This window comes from Amblyomma maculatum, chromosome 6, assembly GCF_055883805.1.
Source record: "Amblyomma maculatum isolate TAMU_Amacu chromosome 6, ASM5588380v1, whole genome shotgun sequence".
In the NCBI taxonomy this organism is placed as follows: domain Eukaryota; kingdom Metazoa; phylum Arthropoda; class Arachnida; order Ixodida; family Ixodidae; genus Amblyomma; species Amblyomma maculatum.
The window spans coordinates 30,686,302-30,701,781 of NC_139349.1; the positions used below are offsets into that span (position 1 = coordinate 30,686,302).

The 15,480-nt window shown below is 43.4% G+C and overlaps 2 protein-coding genes across 2 annotated transcripts in view; both read left to right on the top strand.

The window, feature by feature from the left end:
- Hdc (histidine decarboxylase) overlaps positions 1-5,127 on the top strand; it is a 28,577-nt gene extending 23,450 nt beyond the window's left edge. Inside the window, exons 13-15 of the mRNA XM_084605519.1 lie at positions 300-545; positions 2,582-2,620; positions 4,192-5,127. Coding sequence (XP_084461645.1) covers positions 300-545; positions 2,582-2,620; positions 4,192-4,370 — 464 coding nt within the window. The 3' untranslated portion in view covers positions 4,371-5,127. The remainder of the gene's footprint in view (positions 1-299; positions 546-2,581; positions 2,621-4,191) is intronic.
- Positions 5,128-10,267: 5,140 nt separating this feature from the next.
- The window catches only part of Rh50 (Rhesus blood group-associated glycoprotein Rh50), a 42,342-nt gene continuing 37,129 nt past the window's right edge, over positions 10,268-15,480 (top strand). Inside the window, exons 1-2 of the mRNA XM_084606333.1 lie at positions 10,268-10,476; positions 14,349-14,484. Of these exons, the coding sequence (XP_084462459.1) occupies positions 10,432-10,476; positions 14,349-14,484 (181 nt within the window). The 5' untranslated portion in view covers positions 10,268-10,431. The remainder of the gene's footprint in view (positions 10,477-14,348; positions 14,485-15,480) is intronic.

Sequence of the window (15,480 nt, forward strand, 5' to 3'; positions counted from 1 at the left end):
AACATCAGAACCACTGGAATTCTGTCACTTGTCTCACGGCGCCTTTCTAAGTCCAAGAGGTGGCCTTTGTAATTTTGTTCTGAGTCTCATTGGTGTCAACTCAAAAGGGTCCTCATTATTTCTTGTGTGTTAGCTGCATCACCATTGTGCCTGATGTATCGATATTATCATCGTCCCCTTATTCTACCTTTCTTTCCCCTTTCCCTGTTGTCATTTGAGAGACCAGTAATAGTGCTCGAGAAAGATCACAAATGAAGCCGGAGTGTGTGACTCCCAACGATGGTGATTGACGATCGCAGGCTCGAGCCTCCTGCTATCCAACAGCCCGATGACGCCAAAGGTGGTGAACGGCAGCTACGTGGCGCTGTTCGAGGGCGAGGATGCGCTGCGGCAGCTGGTCAGCCGCTACTCGAACCGCTTCTCGCTGACGGCCAAGGAGAGCCCCGAGCTGCGGCGCCGCGTCAAGCGCTTCATGCTTTGCCAGAAGCAGCTCAGCCTGGACTCACGCATGGACCTCGTCAACTCGCTCATCGCATCTTCCAGGGGTGCGCACTTGCAAACGCATTGCTTTCACGAATTTACAAGGAATGAGATATCAGAAAAGGTTTTCTGAGATATTTTCCCCGATCGTCTTTGCCGTAATTGTGCAAAGGAAAGATGAGCGAGATCGAAATTCTGAGATCGTGTGAACTAACTCCAACATACGACAACAGAGCATGGCCGTGCTCGCCTGCTGGCTAATAAGAAAAAGATTCGCCGTCTTTAGAATTTCATTTTGTCCCATGAGAAAGCAGAGATCGTGGAAAGTCGTTTAATACTTTGTAACCACTAATTCACGACCAAAGTTGTAAAGCACGAGTCGTGTGTGAGCCCCGACCTTGAAGGGACCTTGTCAGCCTAGCAAAGCAACATTCAAACGAAAAAAAGAAACCGTCGGAGCACAGCGGATTCGAACTCAAGTTCTTAATGTGGGAAGAGAGCACGGAACTTCGTATCTACAACAGCAGCCGAACTAACTGCCTGTTTTATCGTCACTAGCGTTGTGCACTGCATATCATCGTCTTCATCACTTCCGTCCATGCGTAATGGATTGAAACACATCTACCGCACAATCATGAAGATGCTCTAAAGGTGAGAAACGGTTTGGCTGCTGGACTTGGTCACCCACAAAATTAGGGTGACCAAGCCTCAAATATGACTCTCGGTATTTCACAAATTTAACTTCGGAACTTCAGTTGACCCCCGTTCAAAGCCGGCTTTTCCAACACGAACATTTTGGTGGACAACCACCAAAATTAGGTCTGAAAGTCCTTGAATGTAAGTGAACCATCCAGGTTTCAACGCTTTCGCACGGTACTGCTTTAGTAGGCGGAGTCTGCGTCATTTTTAAAGGCGAGAGCCTTTTTTTGGTTCATGAGTGGTGTAGATATGTGTCAGTTAAAAATTTGTCAGGTGCAGTAAAAAATTATCAAATAGTTTATTAAGCTATAAAATTGATAAACATTGTAGTATGTAATGCAATAGTCATAGTTAAGTATAAGATTTGATTCTGATAGTTATCACGAAGGCAGAAACCAAAATATAATGGTGGCAATTGTAGGAAAGACGCAGTATATTAGTGATACCGGTGACAGCTCTCGATTATTAAGACATACATAGGTAGTACTAGTGATAATGACAGGTAATGATTGAGATAGACAGCGATAGTAATGACGATAGTTAATAATAGGGACATAGAGTGATGGTCATATCAGTGATGGCAAGTATAGTGATACTGGTGACAGATAGCAATAGGGATTAGGACAGTAGTAACACTTAGTGATAGCAGTGAAATCGACAGTGATAGATCAGAAAAGTAGTGACAGGGGGTTATAAGCGATATTGATAGCAATAGTGATGACAATTATAGTAGTGGTGATAGTATAGAGATAATGATAGAGATGGTGATAGTGGTGACAATTAGTAATAGTTATAGATAAGATGATGATAGTAGTGACAATTAGTTTTAATAATAACGATGATGATTATAGTTGTAATAGCGGTATAGTAACTGCAATGATGATGGCAGTGATAGTCGTAGTTATAGCGTGCTGATAATAGCAGAGATAGTGGCAATAGTGATCGCAATGATGATCATATAGTAGTGCTAATTTTGGCTGTGGTAGTTCGAGCCAAGCTAAATGCCATGGGTTCGAGATCAGTTAAACGTCATGGGTCCGAGTACAGAAAATGTGTTCGAGTCAAGTTAGAGGTTGTGGGTTCAAGTAAAGTTACAGGTCGCAGGTGTGATTCCAGTAAACACCATGTGTTCGAGTCCAGTTGGAGGACTTAAGTTCCAGTCAAGAGGAGAAAAAAGTGAAAATGATACCAGAAAAAAGAAAAAGGGGATGAGAAAAGAAAGGCTTTCGCATTTTCAGCACTTAAGCAATCTTAGAGCAACACTGTATTTTTTGTTTCTATTTGAAGACTACGTCACCATAGTCATACTTCGCAGAGTTATAATGTGGCGCAACAAATGTGCCTTATCGACTTTACCTACTCATAGAAGGTGCAATTACAGCTGCTCTTGTTTTGTTTCCAGGTATTCAGGCGTTATTAGCAGCCTCTCTTTGCGACAACTGTGAGTTAAAGTCCTTTTTATTTTGTTTCATGTTTTGTTTTAAAAATTACTAGCCTTTAGAACATATTCGAACTTTTTTTTTGCGCTTTCTAGAACGAATCTTTTTTTCGTATTTTTTGTTCTCTACTTGCTTCTTTCATTAAGATGGGGCTTCATCGCACAACCATCGCATAAGTCACTATGAGGTGAGCGCGCACTCCCCAGTTCCGTCAACAAACGCACATATGTAAATTTCACTCAGCAATTAATAATTCAAGAAGGTGCCCTGCGACAGCATTACTGTTACACTGGAAACCTCTGTGGACATTTACAGGCGCAGCACAGCCTGAACAACATAACTTCAACATCACGCAGCAAACTAGCCGCTGCCTTTGTCACATGTCTAACGCGGCGGCTGACGTCAAACTTTAATTAGACTAGGTTTTCTTAAATACAGATAGCTATACTCTATATGATGCAGTTTTAGGTCTGCAATAAAAATAAAAACTTCCAGAGTGCACCTCAAATACAGCGATAGTGACTACGTAGTCTAACATGGGCCAGAAACTCACCGATAGGCTCGCATCGGCTAAAGCGTTGTAATTCTTTTCACACAATTTGCCTCACATCCACTGCAAGGTGCTTTTTGACAGACCAGTGTCGTGAATGAAAAGAGCTATTTTTTAAAGATGGGGGTGGGGGGCGACATTTAAACCTACCATTTCACACGGGTTTCTTTTCGTACGACACGTCTGCGTCATCAGCACATATGCCAAATGTTAGAGACAAAGACATTATTCTATCTATCAAATGTCGTGTAGGCATTCATTTGCACAAAAGTTAGATTCGGTCCGTGCCCTCTTATCCAGAAACGACTAAAATAATTTCCCAGGGTACGTTTTCTTGGAGGTGAACAGGAGTGCGGTGACTATCGATTACTCTCTTTGTGACGACAGAAAGACAATAGCCACAATTTTCAAGCGGTTTTAAAACAGCACCGCGCGAAGCACGCGGACTGCGAGAGAAGACGAGCATAGCCCTGTGCTTCCCCGTCCTTGTTTGTTCTCAGCCAAGCTTTCTCGGACATGCTTTGCAATTATTAGTTAGTTGTGGAAAATTGAGTTGTGGGCCAGCTGGTCGAAATGCTTTAACCCTTCAGTATGCAGAAAAATCTCCTTTTTAAAGTCCTCCCTGCGCTTGTATCGTGCAATAAAGGGTTCCACATGAAACTAACGGGGAGTGTTTTTAATAACGAATAGCAAAAAACTTTCGTCCGATGAAATCATCTGCGGATATATTCATTGTTATGGCTAAGCCCTAATATATAAAAATATATAAAAGAAACACTGCATTTGTCAACCCCATCCTTTGGAAAAGCTGCCCTTGTTCAGAACTGCTAGGTATATATTTCTCATATATCAACTGTTCCCCGCAAGAACTGAAACGTGGAATAAGGTGCCGCGTGCCGAAGAAAGAGCGAGTAATGTTAGAAACTTTTAGCACAGCGCTGACCATGTGCCACCCCGTTGACGGCTGACTGTAGCATACTGCAACGCTGTGCTAAATTTACTAACGGTGCCCCGTCCACGCAGGCGTAGAGGCAGGTGGTGGCGCCAACGGAAACAAGGACAGCGACCCCATCGCCGAGGGAGACGAGGACCCTGGCGTGGCAGCGGCCCAGAAGGCCCTGACCACCGTCGGCACTGCGGACGCCGCTTGCATTTGCTGCACTCGCCCGTTGTCCCGAACCGACTCGCGACATAGCGAGTGATGCGGCATTCCCTCGCGGGCCACCAGCGTTCCATAGCTCTCCCTATGCCCTGTCCACTACTTCTTCCCGCACCTGTACTTGTGGGATGTACTTTCTGTGCTACATATTTCCTCCCTCACCAACGCAAAATGAGCGTACTGCTTATCCGGCTTCAGGGCTCGGACTGCTTTGACGGATGAATTGCCATTCGAAATGGTAAAAAGCTAGTCTCATATTAACAAGAGCAAGCATGCGAGAAGTAGTGTTTTGTTTGAAGCATGTGTTTAAGCATGTGCCAAAAGTTTGCGCTGTGATTTTTCATTACTTTAATTTAGCGTCATCAGGAGTTTCGGCCCTGGAGAGTTCGTTTGAAATTTGGGTCCTTCGCTTCGCATATAAATTATCCTGAATGCCCGGCGCACACTTGCTGCCACACACGCCGCACTGTAATACTCCGGCACTGCTTCCCTGTACAACTGTAGCACCTTGTCAGTGAGGGTGGTTCAAACCCTGCATAGTAGTGACATCTTGCTAGACGTCACGGGTTCTGAAAATGTCTCCTTCTTCCTGCGCGTATTTTCAACTGCTAGTTGCACAGCCAGAGCTATAGCTAGCCCGCTTTCCGCGATGAAGTGCATGCCGTAATGTGTTGCGCCCTCTCTCGTCGTCCACCGCATTCCCGCGAAGCGCATCCTGTCTTAGTCTAAGCCGAACAATCTGTGTGTGTGTGTGTTGGGTAAACTTGTCTTTGACGAAAATGTTGAATAAACGCCAAATGTCATGCATATATCAACGTTGTCTCGGATTTTATTATTCTTTTCTCATCGGCACTGCGGACAAATGGGAGTTCACCTGCATCGACAGGTTATCGAGTTAGGGTCGCAGATAGAATATCGTCACAATTCGATTTAACTAAAATCCCGATTTAACGAAGATATTGTAATTCCTCCTCAGACACCCATAGGATCCAATGCTTTGACTAACTTGAAATAACGAAATCAATTCCGTGGTCTGTCCCAATTTAACGAACCTTTTTTTCGAAAAATGAAGGTGCAAAGGGGCTATTTTTTTTTTATCTATTTTGTAGAGAGCACCCTCAAAATTTATTGATTGCGAGCCCACAGTAACAGCGCGGAGCACCTTCGTCCCACTTTTTTTTTTTTTTTTTTTTCAAACTGCGCGCCGCAAAACAAGAGTTGTAGTGTTCAGTTGAATTCACCAGATGGTGACAGCGGTAAAAACGTCTCGTGTCGCATTCCAAGGGACGACGTCGCATTCAGTGCTTTTTTTGTGGCGTGGTTCGTTCGCCATTGTGCTTTTGCGGATATTTCCACGTGCCTTTGAGTGCATGCTTCTCTCCAGCTCAGCTTGTTGGGCCTACAGTGCTATGCGTAGCACTTCAGACCTACGAAAAATCGGTGCGGTCATTGCTCACAAAGTGCACACATGCAAAGATCACCAACTTCTTTACAGAAAAATAAATTTGTAGTCCTCTCGGGCCGTTCTTTAAGAGTTACAGTTTTTGCTTCTTGCGTGCTAGCGACGCCGGTCATTTTTGCTGGCCGCATTTCATTTTGTGAGCATTAAGTCTTCGCAAGTATGATGCCGTAATAGCTTTTTGGGTGCTGCCGCGCCTTATAATCGAATGTACCAAATTGTAATGAAATTTGAAGCATTTGTCTTTAAATATAAAAATTTATTAGCGTTTCATTCCTAGTTTTTGTGTTCCTTTAACGATTTGGGAGTGGAGGTGGTTTTTAATTGGCGGGGGGATTCCATGGATGTTCGCGAACCACCATTAGGTCGATGCCAATTGAGTTCAATGGTCATTGAAAATCGCCATGTGACAACGGCCGATCTCCATTCAGTTCATCGTCCATTGACACAGTGGGTATTGAAAGTGAGTGTATAACAGAGGGTAACATATCACAATTTTGCGCTCTTGTAAATGATTGTTTATTTACTTCTATGACGTCACAACTCGACTATGATGTTCGCCTGTAGCCCCCATCGTGGACCGATGACTGACCATGGCGCACAAGTGATCAGTAAGAGTGACGAACACCTCAAACATGCGGCAAATAAAGATTTTCTCATTAATCCATCCAAAGAGAAATGGCAGTTACCCATATTTTGCAACCAACCACGTGCAGGGCGCTCAGTATGCCATGGTGTAGGTTGCTTCATTTTTGGTGTGTGGCGGTTTTCACAATTTACAGGGACACATTATTTCGTTCAAAATGCTGGAGCTATGGAGTACTTCTGAGATCAGCGCGTGTGTGTAACGACGGGTGTTGAGAAAAACAGCGGAGAAATCGCTGTCCTGCGTTTGAAAAGAACCAGCGTGAAGGAAGGGCGGTGATGGTCGACGCGCACTTTTTAAAAGGAATTTAAAATTAGTGGCATCGACGGGGAAGAATTTTGTAAAGCGGTGAATGAAAAAATAAGAGACAAGTAAACAAGACATAGCGATTGCCAGTCTGCAGTGCTGCTTTGCCCAAAACCTACAAAGGTTTGCCGGTTAGGGCTGCTTCAGTTTTAAGTGGTAAGGGTGAGTCCTTTTCTGTTTGCGCTCACTAATTAATTCTATCCCCTACGTACTACGCTAATGAGTGTAGATTACTAATCGTGCGCATGCTTAGAAAGTGCGACGAATCAGCCTGCATTTTCCGCGCTCTATCTTGTGTCCTTAGTTTCATATAATTCAGGGGATCTAAAACATGTAATAATTGCACGACTGCTGTAATATAATTATTTACGTTCAATTATATGTCGTTCCGCAAGCGTGTTGGCCAATCAAAAATCAAAGAAATATGTGATCAGAATTGATATGAGATTGGTATAATGTCACATGACCCCCCCGCTTTTTTATTGGTGTAAGAAAGCACCATGTCACCATACATGCGTAGTGTAACCAGGTCTGTTGCGGAGCAAGACACGCTGAAAACTCTTCACGCCTGAAATGCGCCAATTAGTCATGTGTTCTCGATGATGCTCTACTTGCTTTCTAACTGAATGCGCATCGGCTTACATCTTCCTTCTAGGCCACAAAAAGAATCGCGAATAACTGCTTCACTTTAAGCAGCCTTTCTCAGTACCGGCTGATTATTGCGTGGAACTGCGCATATCAAAGTGCAGGCAATAGGACACAATGGCGCCACAAGGCGCGTCGTTTCTTCGAGAAAAAATGACGAAATTGCAGTTTGTGTCTGCGTTTGTGTCTGTTATGCACTGACACGCTGCTTCCTCTGGACGGAGCAGAGCACCATTTTCATTCCGATTCTGATAACTGCGCGTGCAAACGTGAGCACTGCTTGAGAAAATTTCTGGGCAATGTTCGCTTAGTATACTGTCGATTGTTGGAGTTGGAATCGGTGTTTATTTCTTTCTTTCTAAAAAAAAAAAGGGAAGCCAAGGGAAAAGGCGACAAGCCTGAATGGGCTTTGGCTCCCAAAACAGACAACAGCATACACCTTTTTTTTGTATATAAAATATAAAAAAAAAGCATTATGCAACGCTTACATACGATATATCAAAGGTATCAACACATGCAGTATTCATTTATAGGTTCAAATCAACAGACCACGCACTCAATAACATACATTTCATAGCAAAAATATTTACACAAAAACGGTTGCATATGAGAAAACTACAGCAACTACCATCCATGAAACTATAGGGGATGTTCATTAAAATATTGTTCTACGTTCTTTTTAAATACCCTAGGTGCCAATGAAAATTCCACGTTTGGTGTTGTGTTGTTGATAAGGGATGGCACCTGAAAAGTTAATTTCTATTTTCCATAGTTGGTTCGAGTAATGGGTACAAGTTTTCTTCGTGTTCTCAGATCATACGTTACTGTAGATCTATCAGGTAGAGTAGTATACAGCCTATTATGGTGAATGTACTGCAGAAGACGAAAGTAGTAAATCTGATGAGCGGCTAAAATGGCATATTTTTTAAACAAGGGTTCTGTACGCAAGTCTCGCGGTATACCGTAATAGCCTTCTAGCTCGAAGGGCTTTTTTGTGTTTTTTTTTTTTTTTTTTGAAGAACAAGCAACTTATTAATATTTGTAGAAGTAGTGGTTCCCCATATGAGAATACAGTGTGTTAGTTTAGAATTTAAAAAAAGCGCATAATAAATTGAAATCTTTAGCCAGACGGATACCAGATTAGAAATTCTGTAAATACATGCTACAATTCTGCTCAAGTATTCTACTAAATTTAAAATGTGCGTATTTCATGAACGGATTTCATTGAACCAAACGCCTAGAAACTTGTGATTCGTAACTTGCTTTATAACGCTGCTGTTATATTTAATTACTATACAACATTGAAGAGTGGTGCTTATTGAGCTAAATATGATGTAAGTAGTTTTATTAAGATTCAGACTGAGGTTATTTGCCGTCAACCAAATCTCTAAATTGTTAAATAATCATTGACCATAATTTCTTGTAACTGCAGAGGTCCAAATTGGTAACCTTTTGATTTGCTGGACCGTGCCATCTCTACACCCCTACACCCTGCTCCGTATGCATCCAATGTCTGGTTCCGCTTTCCGCTCTTAGCGCAGTAGTGGATCAGCTCAGTTAGCTGCCGCCAATTTGCTGCAACCATGTTAGCGAACTCAGAATACTTTACATGGAACTAAACTACACGGAAGTGGTCGGCTCTCCAAGCTTGATTCTGGGCTCCCATAGAAAGTTGGCGTCGCGTGCGTGATGTTCCCACTCAATTTCTCACCATTGTGTATAAGTACGGCCATCTTTTCTGCCAGCTGTTTGCACCCACACAGCAGTAGAAAGAGCCGGCTCCATTCCCGATAGGGTTTCTAACCCTACGCCGTTAAAAATATAGGTTAGGGCGCAATACGGCGAAGTCCATTTTCGCTAACTAAGCCGACCTTGCAACTTGTCCTCATTTGCATTCGCTTCCTATAATGCCATGCCAAGAGGTAAATCACGTAGCGCGCTTAGTAGTAGAAGACGTGCAAGGGCGAGCTGCATTCAAGTCGCGACTGCTATCATGCACATCAGGGACGGCCACCGGCTGAGGTGTGACAGGTGGTTTTGCCGCAGGGAAACAAACCATATGGCGGAATTCAAAGCGCTCTAGTTTTATGAACATCACAGAGGGAAAACTCTACACAAGTGCATATGTGAAAAATAAGTGCCAGCCACTTAAGATCATTGTATTTAGTTTGTTATGCGCAATGTCTATGCAATTATGGAGTACCAAGAGTAAGCTTCCAAGATTAGCATGTTTAGTATATGTGCATTCGCTATATGTTTCTTAACACATGGTTGTGGCACGGGTTAGTTCACCGCTGTCTGTGCAGTGTAAAAGCGGGATTAGTTTATCAGTAGTAAAAATTGAACAAATGAAAGATGCAGGGGGCGAACGCGCAAATATACTACCGCATGCGGTGCTTTACCCAACAAACGCACGAAGCGTATACACAGAGGACATCTTTCATTTATTGGCGGGGTAATTCTTGCTAACTTACCCTAATTCGCGCCGGATTCGTAAACAAGGCACTTGAAACGTACGATCCAACACTGAATAAATCCAGCTCATGCATTCATTGTTTCTTTTTCTTTTTTTTTTCTCGTTGCCCTACCGTCTCGCTTTTTTTCTCGCTATAATTTGGGAGTGGACAGTGCGCACGAGACGAAAAAAAGAGAGAGAGAGGGGGGGGGGGGGGTCTTTCTTTGGGGGTTTCTGCCCGGAACACGTTGTGCCAATCAAGCGCGAAGGTCAGATCCGTGTTTGGCTCTCAGGAACAACAAAGCCGTGGTGGTGTATGGGTACCACGACAGATGTCGTTTCACTCCCGACCGAGGCCGGTGCTTGGGACCTCACGCAAGTGTGCGCTCGCGACATGAGGACATTTCTCCACTGCCTGCCTGCCCGCGGTGCACTCTCTCTCTCCTGTCCTCCCCTTCCTCTCCTTTCCACTTTCCGCGGACAAGTGAAGACGCGGTGCCCGATGTCAGCGGCAGAGCTCCGAGTGTGCTTGTGGTCACGCGTCTCCGTTGGACCTCACACGGGATTTGGATTCTCCCACCATCGTCGCAGACATGTGGAAGCGCGGAAAACTCGCTTTCCTTCTCCTCCTCTTACAGGTATCCGTCGTCTTGACTAGAACTTCTTGCTGGGTTAGTACGGGTTGCAAGTTAAGCGAAGCACTATGCATAAATGCGTACCATGAAATAAGTGCAAGAAACCGTAAACGAAACAGCACCAGTTGCATGTACGCTTTCTTGTATCTATTTCGTGATGTGTCATTGTGTGCAGCGCCTTGCTGAATCGTCGCCCTGACAGTTTAATTCTTGACGTGATGCCTGCGAAATCCTATAGTGCAACAACGCGGACGTCAAGACTCTGAGACGTTGACGCATTTGACAAAAGCTAGTCTGTCCTCGACGCTGTTCCGCATCAGTTGACGCTAGGATTGCAACAGCCCTCATTAGACAAGACTGCGTACTGGACGGTGCAGTCGACTGAAGCGGGCATTGCGTAATACAGAGATAAAAGAATTATTCGGGGCTGTTTTATATCAGCACTGAGAAATATAGAATGCCTCCATCAACAATGTTCAGAGCGACCTTTAGACATAAAACCTGTGGCTGGGGACTTCGCCATTAGAAATTTATAGCGATAGTGACTGAAAAGACCCCACTCGCCCCTGTCATGAATTGAAGAGCAGCGCGAATTTATTGAGATAGTATTCAAAAATTTTGCATGCAGTGCCCTTAACAATTTGAAGTTTTTATTTACCACTTCAGATTTTAATAAAAATTGCATTCCGGTTAAATAAAGTATCATAGGAAGTTGAACAGAAATAAAGAAAATTGTTACAACGCCGGTAAACGAAAGATGTTTGGATAACATGCATTGAAAGGCGTGCTTTACAGCAATAGAAAATTTATTACAGGTAGAATTTTCTAGCAAATTACTACGATGCAGAAAAATCGCTTATGACAACCACGGCGTGCTGAAATTACTGCTTCTGTTGAACGCATTTTTTTTTTCTTAGGCAGGCTATCAGGAATTGAAGGCTTTTCGGTCAGAGCAGTGCTTGACTGTGAACTTATAGGGGCCGAGCAAAGGCTTTCGCTTAACTTATACATTTTGCTAGAGCTTCAGTTGATGTCATAAAACAGAACTAGAACATTCCGGACGGGCACATTTTGCAACGGGAAGTTGTAAACAATCTCGCGTATCTTGAAATTGCACTATAACAATCAAAGTATCATCTCATTTCCACCTGGAAAGCACATGCTGTTTTTTTTTTTTTTCTTGGTGATAACGTTTTTACTAAAGAGCGTTCTCCATTGGTTTTCGACGGCAGCCTTAACTACACTCGACTCAAGCGAAGGCCGAAATGTAAAGGAAAGACTTTGCTGTGCATCGAAAGGTTAGCCCGTTTGCTATTTTCATAACGTTAGCAATCTTTATTAAATAGAGCTTATATGAAGGCCTCTTCATGGGAAATGGAGAGTATAGGACAGGACATCACATTTTGACGTCAGTGCCTGCCTCCTGTGCTTACTCCCAGAGTATCCTCACAATTAAATTGTATGTCCAAGAAAGCTCGACTTATTTCTCACTCTCCGTTGTTACCACCTTATGGCCGCAGATGCAGTAGTGAGTGCATTGTGAAAGACAATTGGGAAGCGAGCTTATAAATCTTTTTCACATTGCTGATTGACCGTTGCTGTTCCAAAATTCGCTGTTGCCCGATATTGTTGCCGGGTTGGGTTATGAGAACTTGTAACTGCGCACTTTGCCTGCTCCAAAATAATTAAATGGTTGGCTTCCGGGTTAAGGGGAGAAATATGGGGGAGGCCTTCGCCCTGCAGTGGGTACAGTCAGGCTGATGATGATGATGATGATGATGATGATGATGATGATGATGATGATGATGATGATGATGATGATGATTCCACTAAACCTTCAGCCGCAAAATGAACGGCCGAACGTGTAATGCTGCCACTGATGGACAGATGGCTCTGGGTACCACTCCCCTAAGGCAGTTCTCGCTGGCACTATCATCTCTCTAGTGCTCGACGTGTTTCGACCCACCTGACTGATTTTCAAAACACCTTCATCCCAGGAGCTAATATTTCGCTTACAAAACGAAGCACAGCTCACTTCCATGATACCGACCACTTAGGTCAGAGGCTATAGGTGGCTATACGGGTAAGCGGGCGTAGCCCTATGCGTCATTATGACGTTGCGCCATCTGACTTGTTACTAGACGCTGCCGCCAGCCATATCTAATCGCTCGCTGGAGCACCGGTCAGTCATTGCAAACCGATTAAACGACCGTCAAAATGAAGCAGATCGATTTTAGCGTCCTTTTTCGTACATGCACGTATACACCTCCTCTACTTGCGTAGATGAGACGCGCGGTAAGGAGAGACAGAAAGGAAGCGCTAGAGACCCAGGTATTCGTATTTCACCACGTGCGCAAAAGAATTTCTATGACATCCACTACAGTATAAATTCCAGCGGCCGCGTTGAAAGACTATCTTCGCGCCACGGGGATGACGACAAAGGGTATAGATAGTGTTGCGGCCAGAGGCAACTGCTTGGATGGCATTGCTGTTCGCTACGAACTGTTCTTATTTAACGCAGACGCTAATCAGTGAAGTACAGAGACCAAGCCTGCACTGTAATTACCTGTGCAAATGGGATTATGAATGTGCCAAAAGTTTTTCAGGAAGCACAGCCTCATTTTTTTTACGAAACATCCCTTCCATTATAGGAGTGATAGTATAATGAGAGCGTTCTGGAACTTGCTTAGAAATTCCTTAAAATACATTACATGTGTGAGTCAGTCAGTATGAACTAATCAAAAGAGCAGTACTGTGTGCATGCTGGCTGCACTGGAACTCAGTAAGAAAGACTAAAACACCGCCCTCCTTGAAGTATACTGATATGGTTCACTGTTGTTTTTTTTTTTTTCCTTTTCGCTTCAATAAACAAAGCAAACAAAAGTCACACTGACAACTTCAAACGAAGTTTCGTACTTATTGCTCACAATATAACAAAATAAAGAGTGTATTCTAAGATTAACACCGTGTGATCAAACAAGAAATGTTTTTTCTGTTACTACATAAAATGTTTAAAAATGTTTCACGAAAGATTGTACTCGAAAAGCGAGTAGTTTAGCATAAAGCTACGGATAATACACCTTTTATTTCCATTTTTTCTGCTTGCTATGTTCAGTGTGAATTTATTACAAACGCATTTCCTCCGGATTTTTTTTTTTAAAGCACCATGCCAGCCAAAGTTATATGCAGAGATACTTGGTGAATGACAACACCTTCTTGAATGTCAAGCGCACCTGCAAAATTCATTGTTGCAAGGGCAGTTCTTAATAATTTGTTGTAAGCTTGATTTCCTTGTTTTTCTCAGGACTATGCAACTTTTTCAATGTAATCTTTTTTTTTTCAAGACGGTAACAGCTGCAATGTATGTATGTCTGCCATGCTGCATGCGCGGAAAGAAGATATTCTTCCAAGATGAGGCAAAGAGTGAGCGAAATACATAATACCGCTAGAAAACAAAAGGTTTAATGCCTACATATAAAAAATGTCGAAAACACAAAGGACTAAAAACTGGAAGAGCTAACCGCTAAGCATTACAACTGGGATGAAGAGTGCCGTAAGTAAGGGGAGACAGCACCATTGTAATGAGCTGTAAGAAGTTACAGCCTTAAATTGTTGACAGAAAGAAGAATTTATGCAACATACCTAATGATAAACAAAATGAATTGGTTTTTGCATGCACTGCTTCCACACTTGAGAGCCATTACTGGAGGATAAGTACCGGCTTAAAATTTTTCTATTATTCTACTTGTCATTCTCTGCAACATGATTAGAGCATCATTGTTGAAATGCCTATGCATTATGCAGTAGTTCCAATTTCAGTATTGTTACTATTTGATGTATTTCTGGCACAGTCTCCATTGTATGTCTCCGCGCAGGTCTCCATCATCATCGTGTATGCCCTGTGCGTGCAGTACGAGGAGGCGGCCGACGCCTCCAACGGCCTCAACAGCTTGTCCGAGGCGCTCGGGGGCAACGCGCCCAAGGATAATTCTATCGACAAGTACTACCCCAGTGAGTGGGCGCCACCAGTCTTCCCTTCCCCATTCCTCCCCCTATGTCAACAAATCGGACCATGGGAGGAAGAGGAAAGCTCTCCGTGGCGAGATTGCGAGGAGAGAGGCACTGCCGAGCCCTATTCGCACCACTTCCTCTTGGTCGGACGTTTGCGTCTTGGCTGTTCTTTGGTGCAAGTGGTGTGGAGGTGCTGAAGATAGTTTACTGAACACACAATATATAAACAGTAGTGGCGACAGTCTTCGTAAGTGTGTGCGATATCGCCTCGAGCCAGTGATAGGACGTGCTTAGACATGACCTTTTCGAGGATTATCTTTATCTTTCTAGAGGCAGTTCCGTGTGAAAGTTAAAGCGTTGTTTACTGTTAGAAATTTCGACTTCATCCAGAGCATTGCTTTCTATCTTTGACTTGAGGCATACGAAGGACCCCAGAAGCCTTATGATTTGCTAAAACATTGAAGGCTGCTCGTGTACAGTATCGATTAATTACATGTTTACCGCACGCAAAAAATGTAGAGAGCACGGAGGAAAAACTTGAGAATTTAGAATGACTATTTTTAAGCATACTCATAAAACATTAGGATGATGAAGTCTGCCTCACGTGACCGTGTCTGTCGCGTTTTATTTGCCCTAACCAGACCTTAGCAATTGCATGGAACTTTTTGCATGAACTTTAGCTTGTCCAGAAAGACAAAGACGAAACTAAGCAGTTAAGGTTTATTCATCTCAAAAAATCTCTCCACATCCCAATTCTTGTCCGATCCATCCGTGTGAATTGTGTCATCCGTCGAGAGGATAACTACAACAACAATAGCTCGTGCAGCTTGACCTCATTACGCAACGCTCCCATTAGTTTTCTTGCACACGTGGTCTAGATTTTAAGTAGAGGCTTGCTAGCAAATTCTGTTTTGCGATTTCCGCCAGCAAGGTCAGTGCCTTCAAGGTCGAGCATCGCATGGACACAGAAAGATAACGGGAATAATTAGCGAGTGA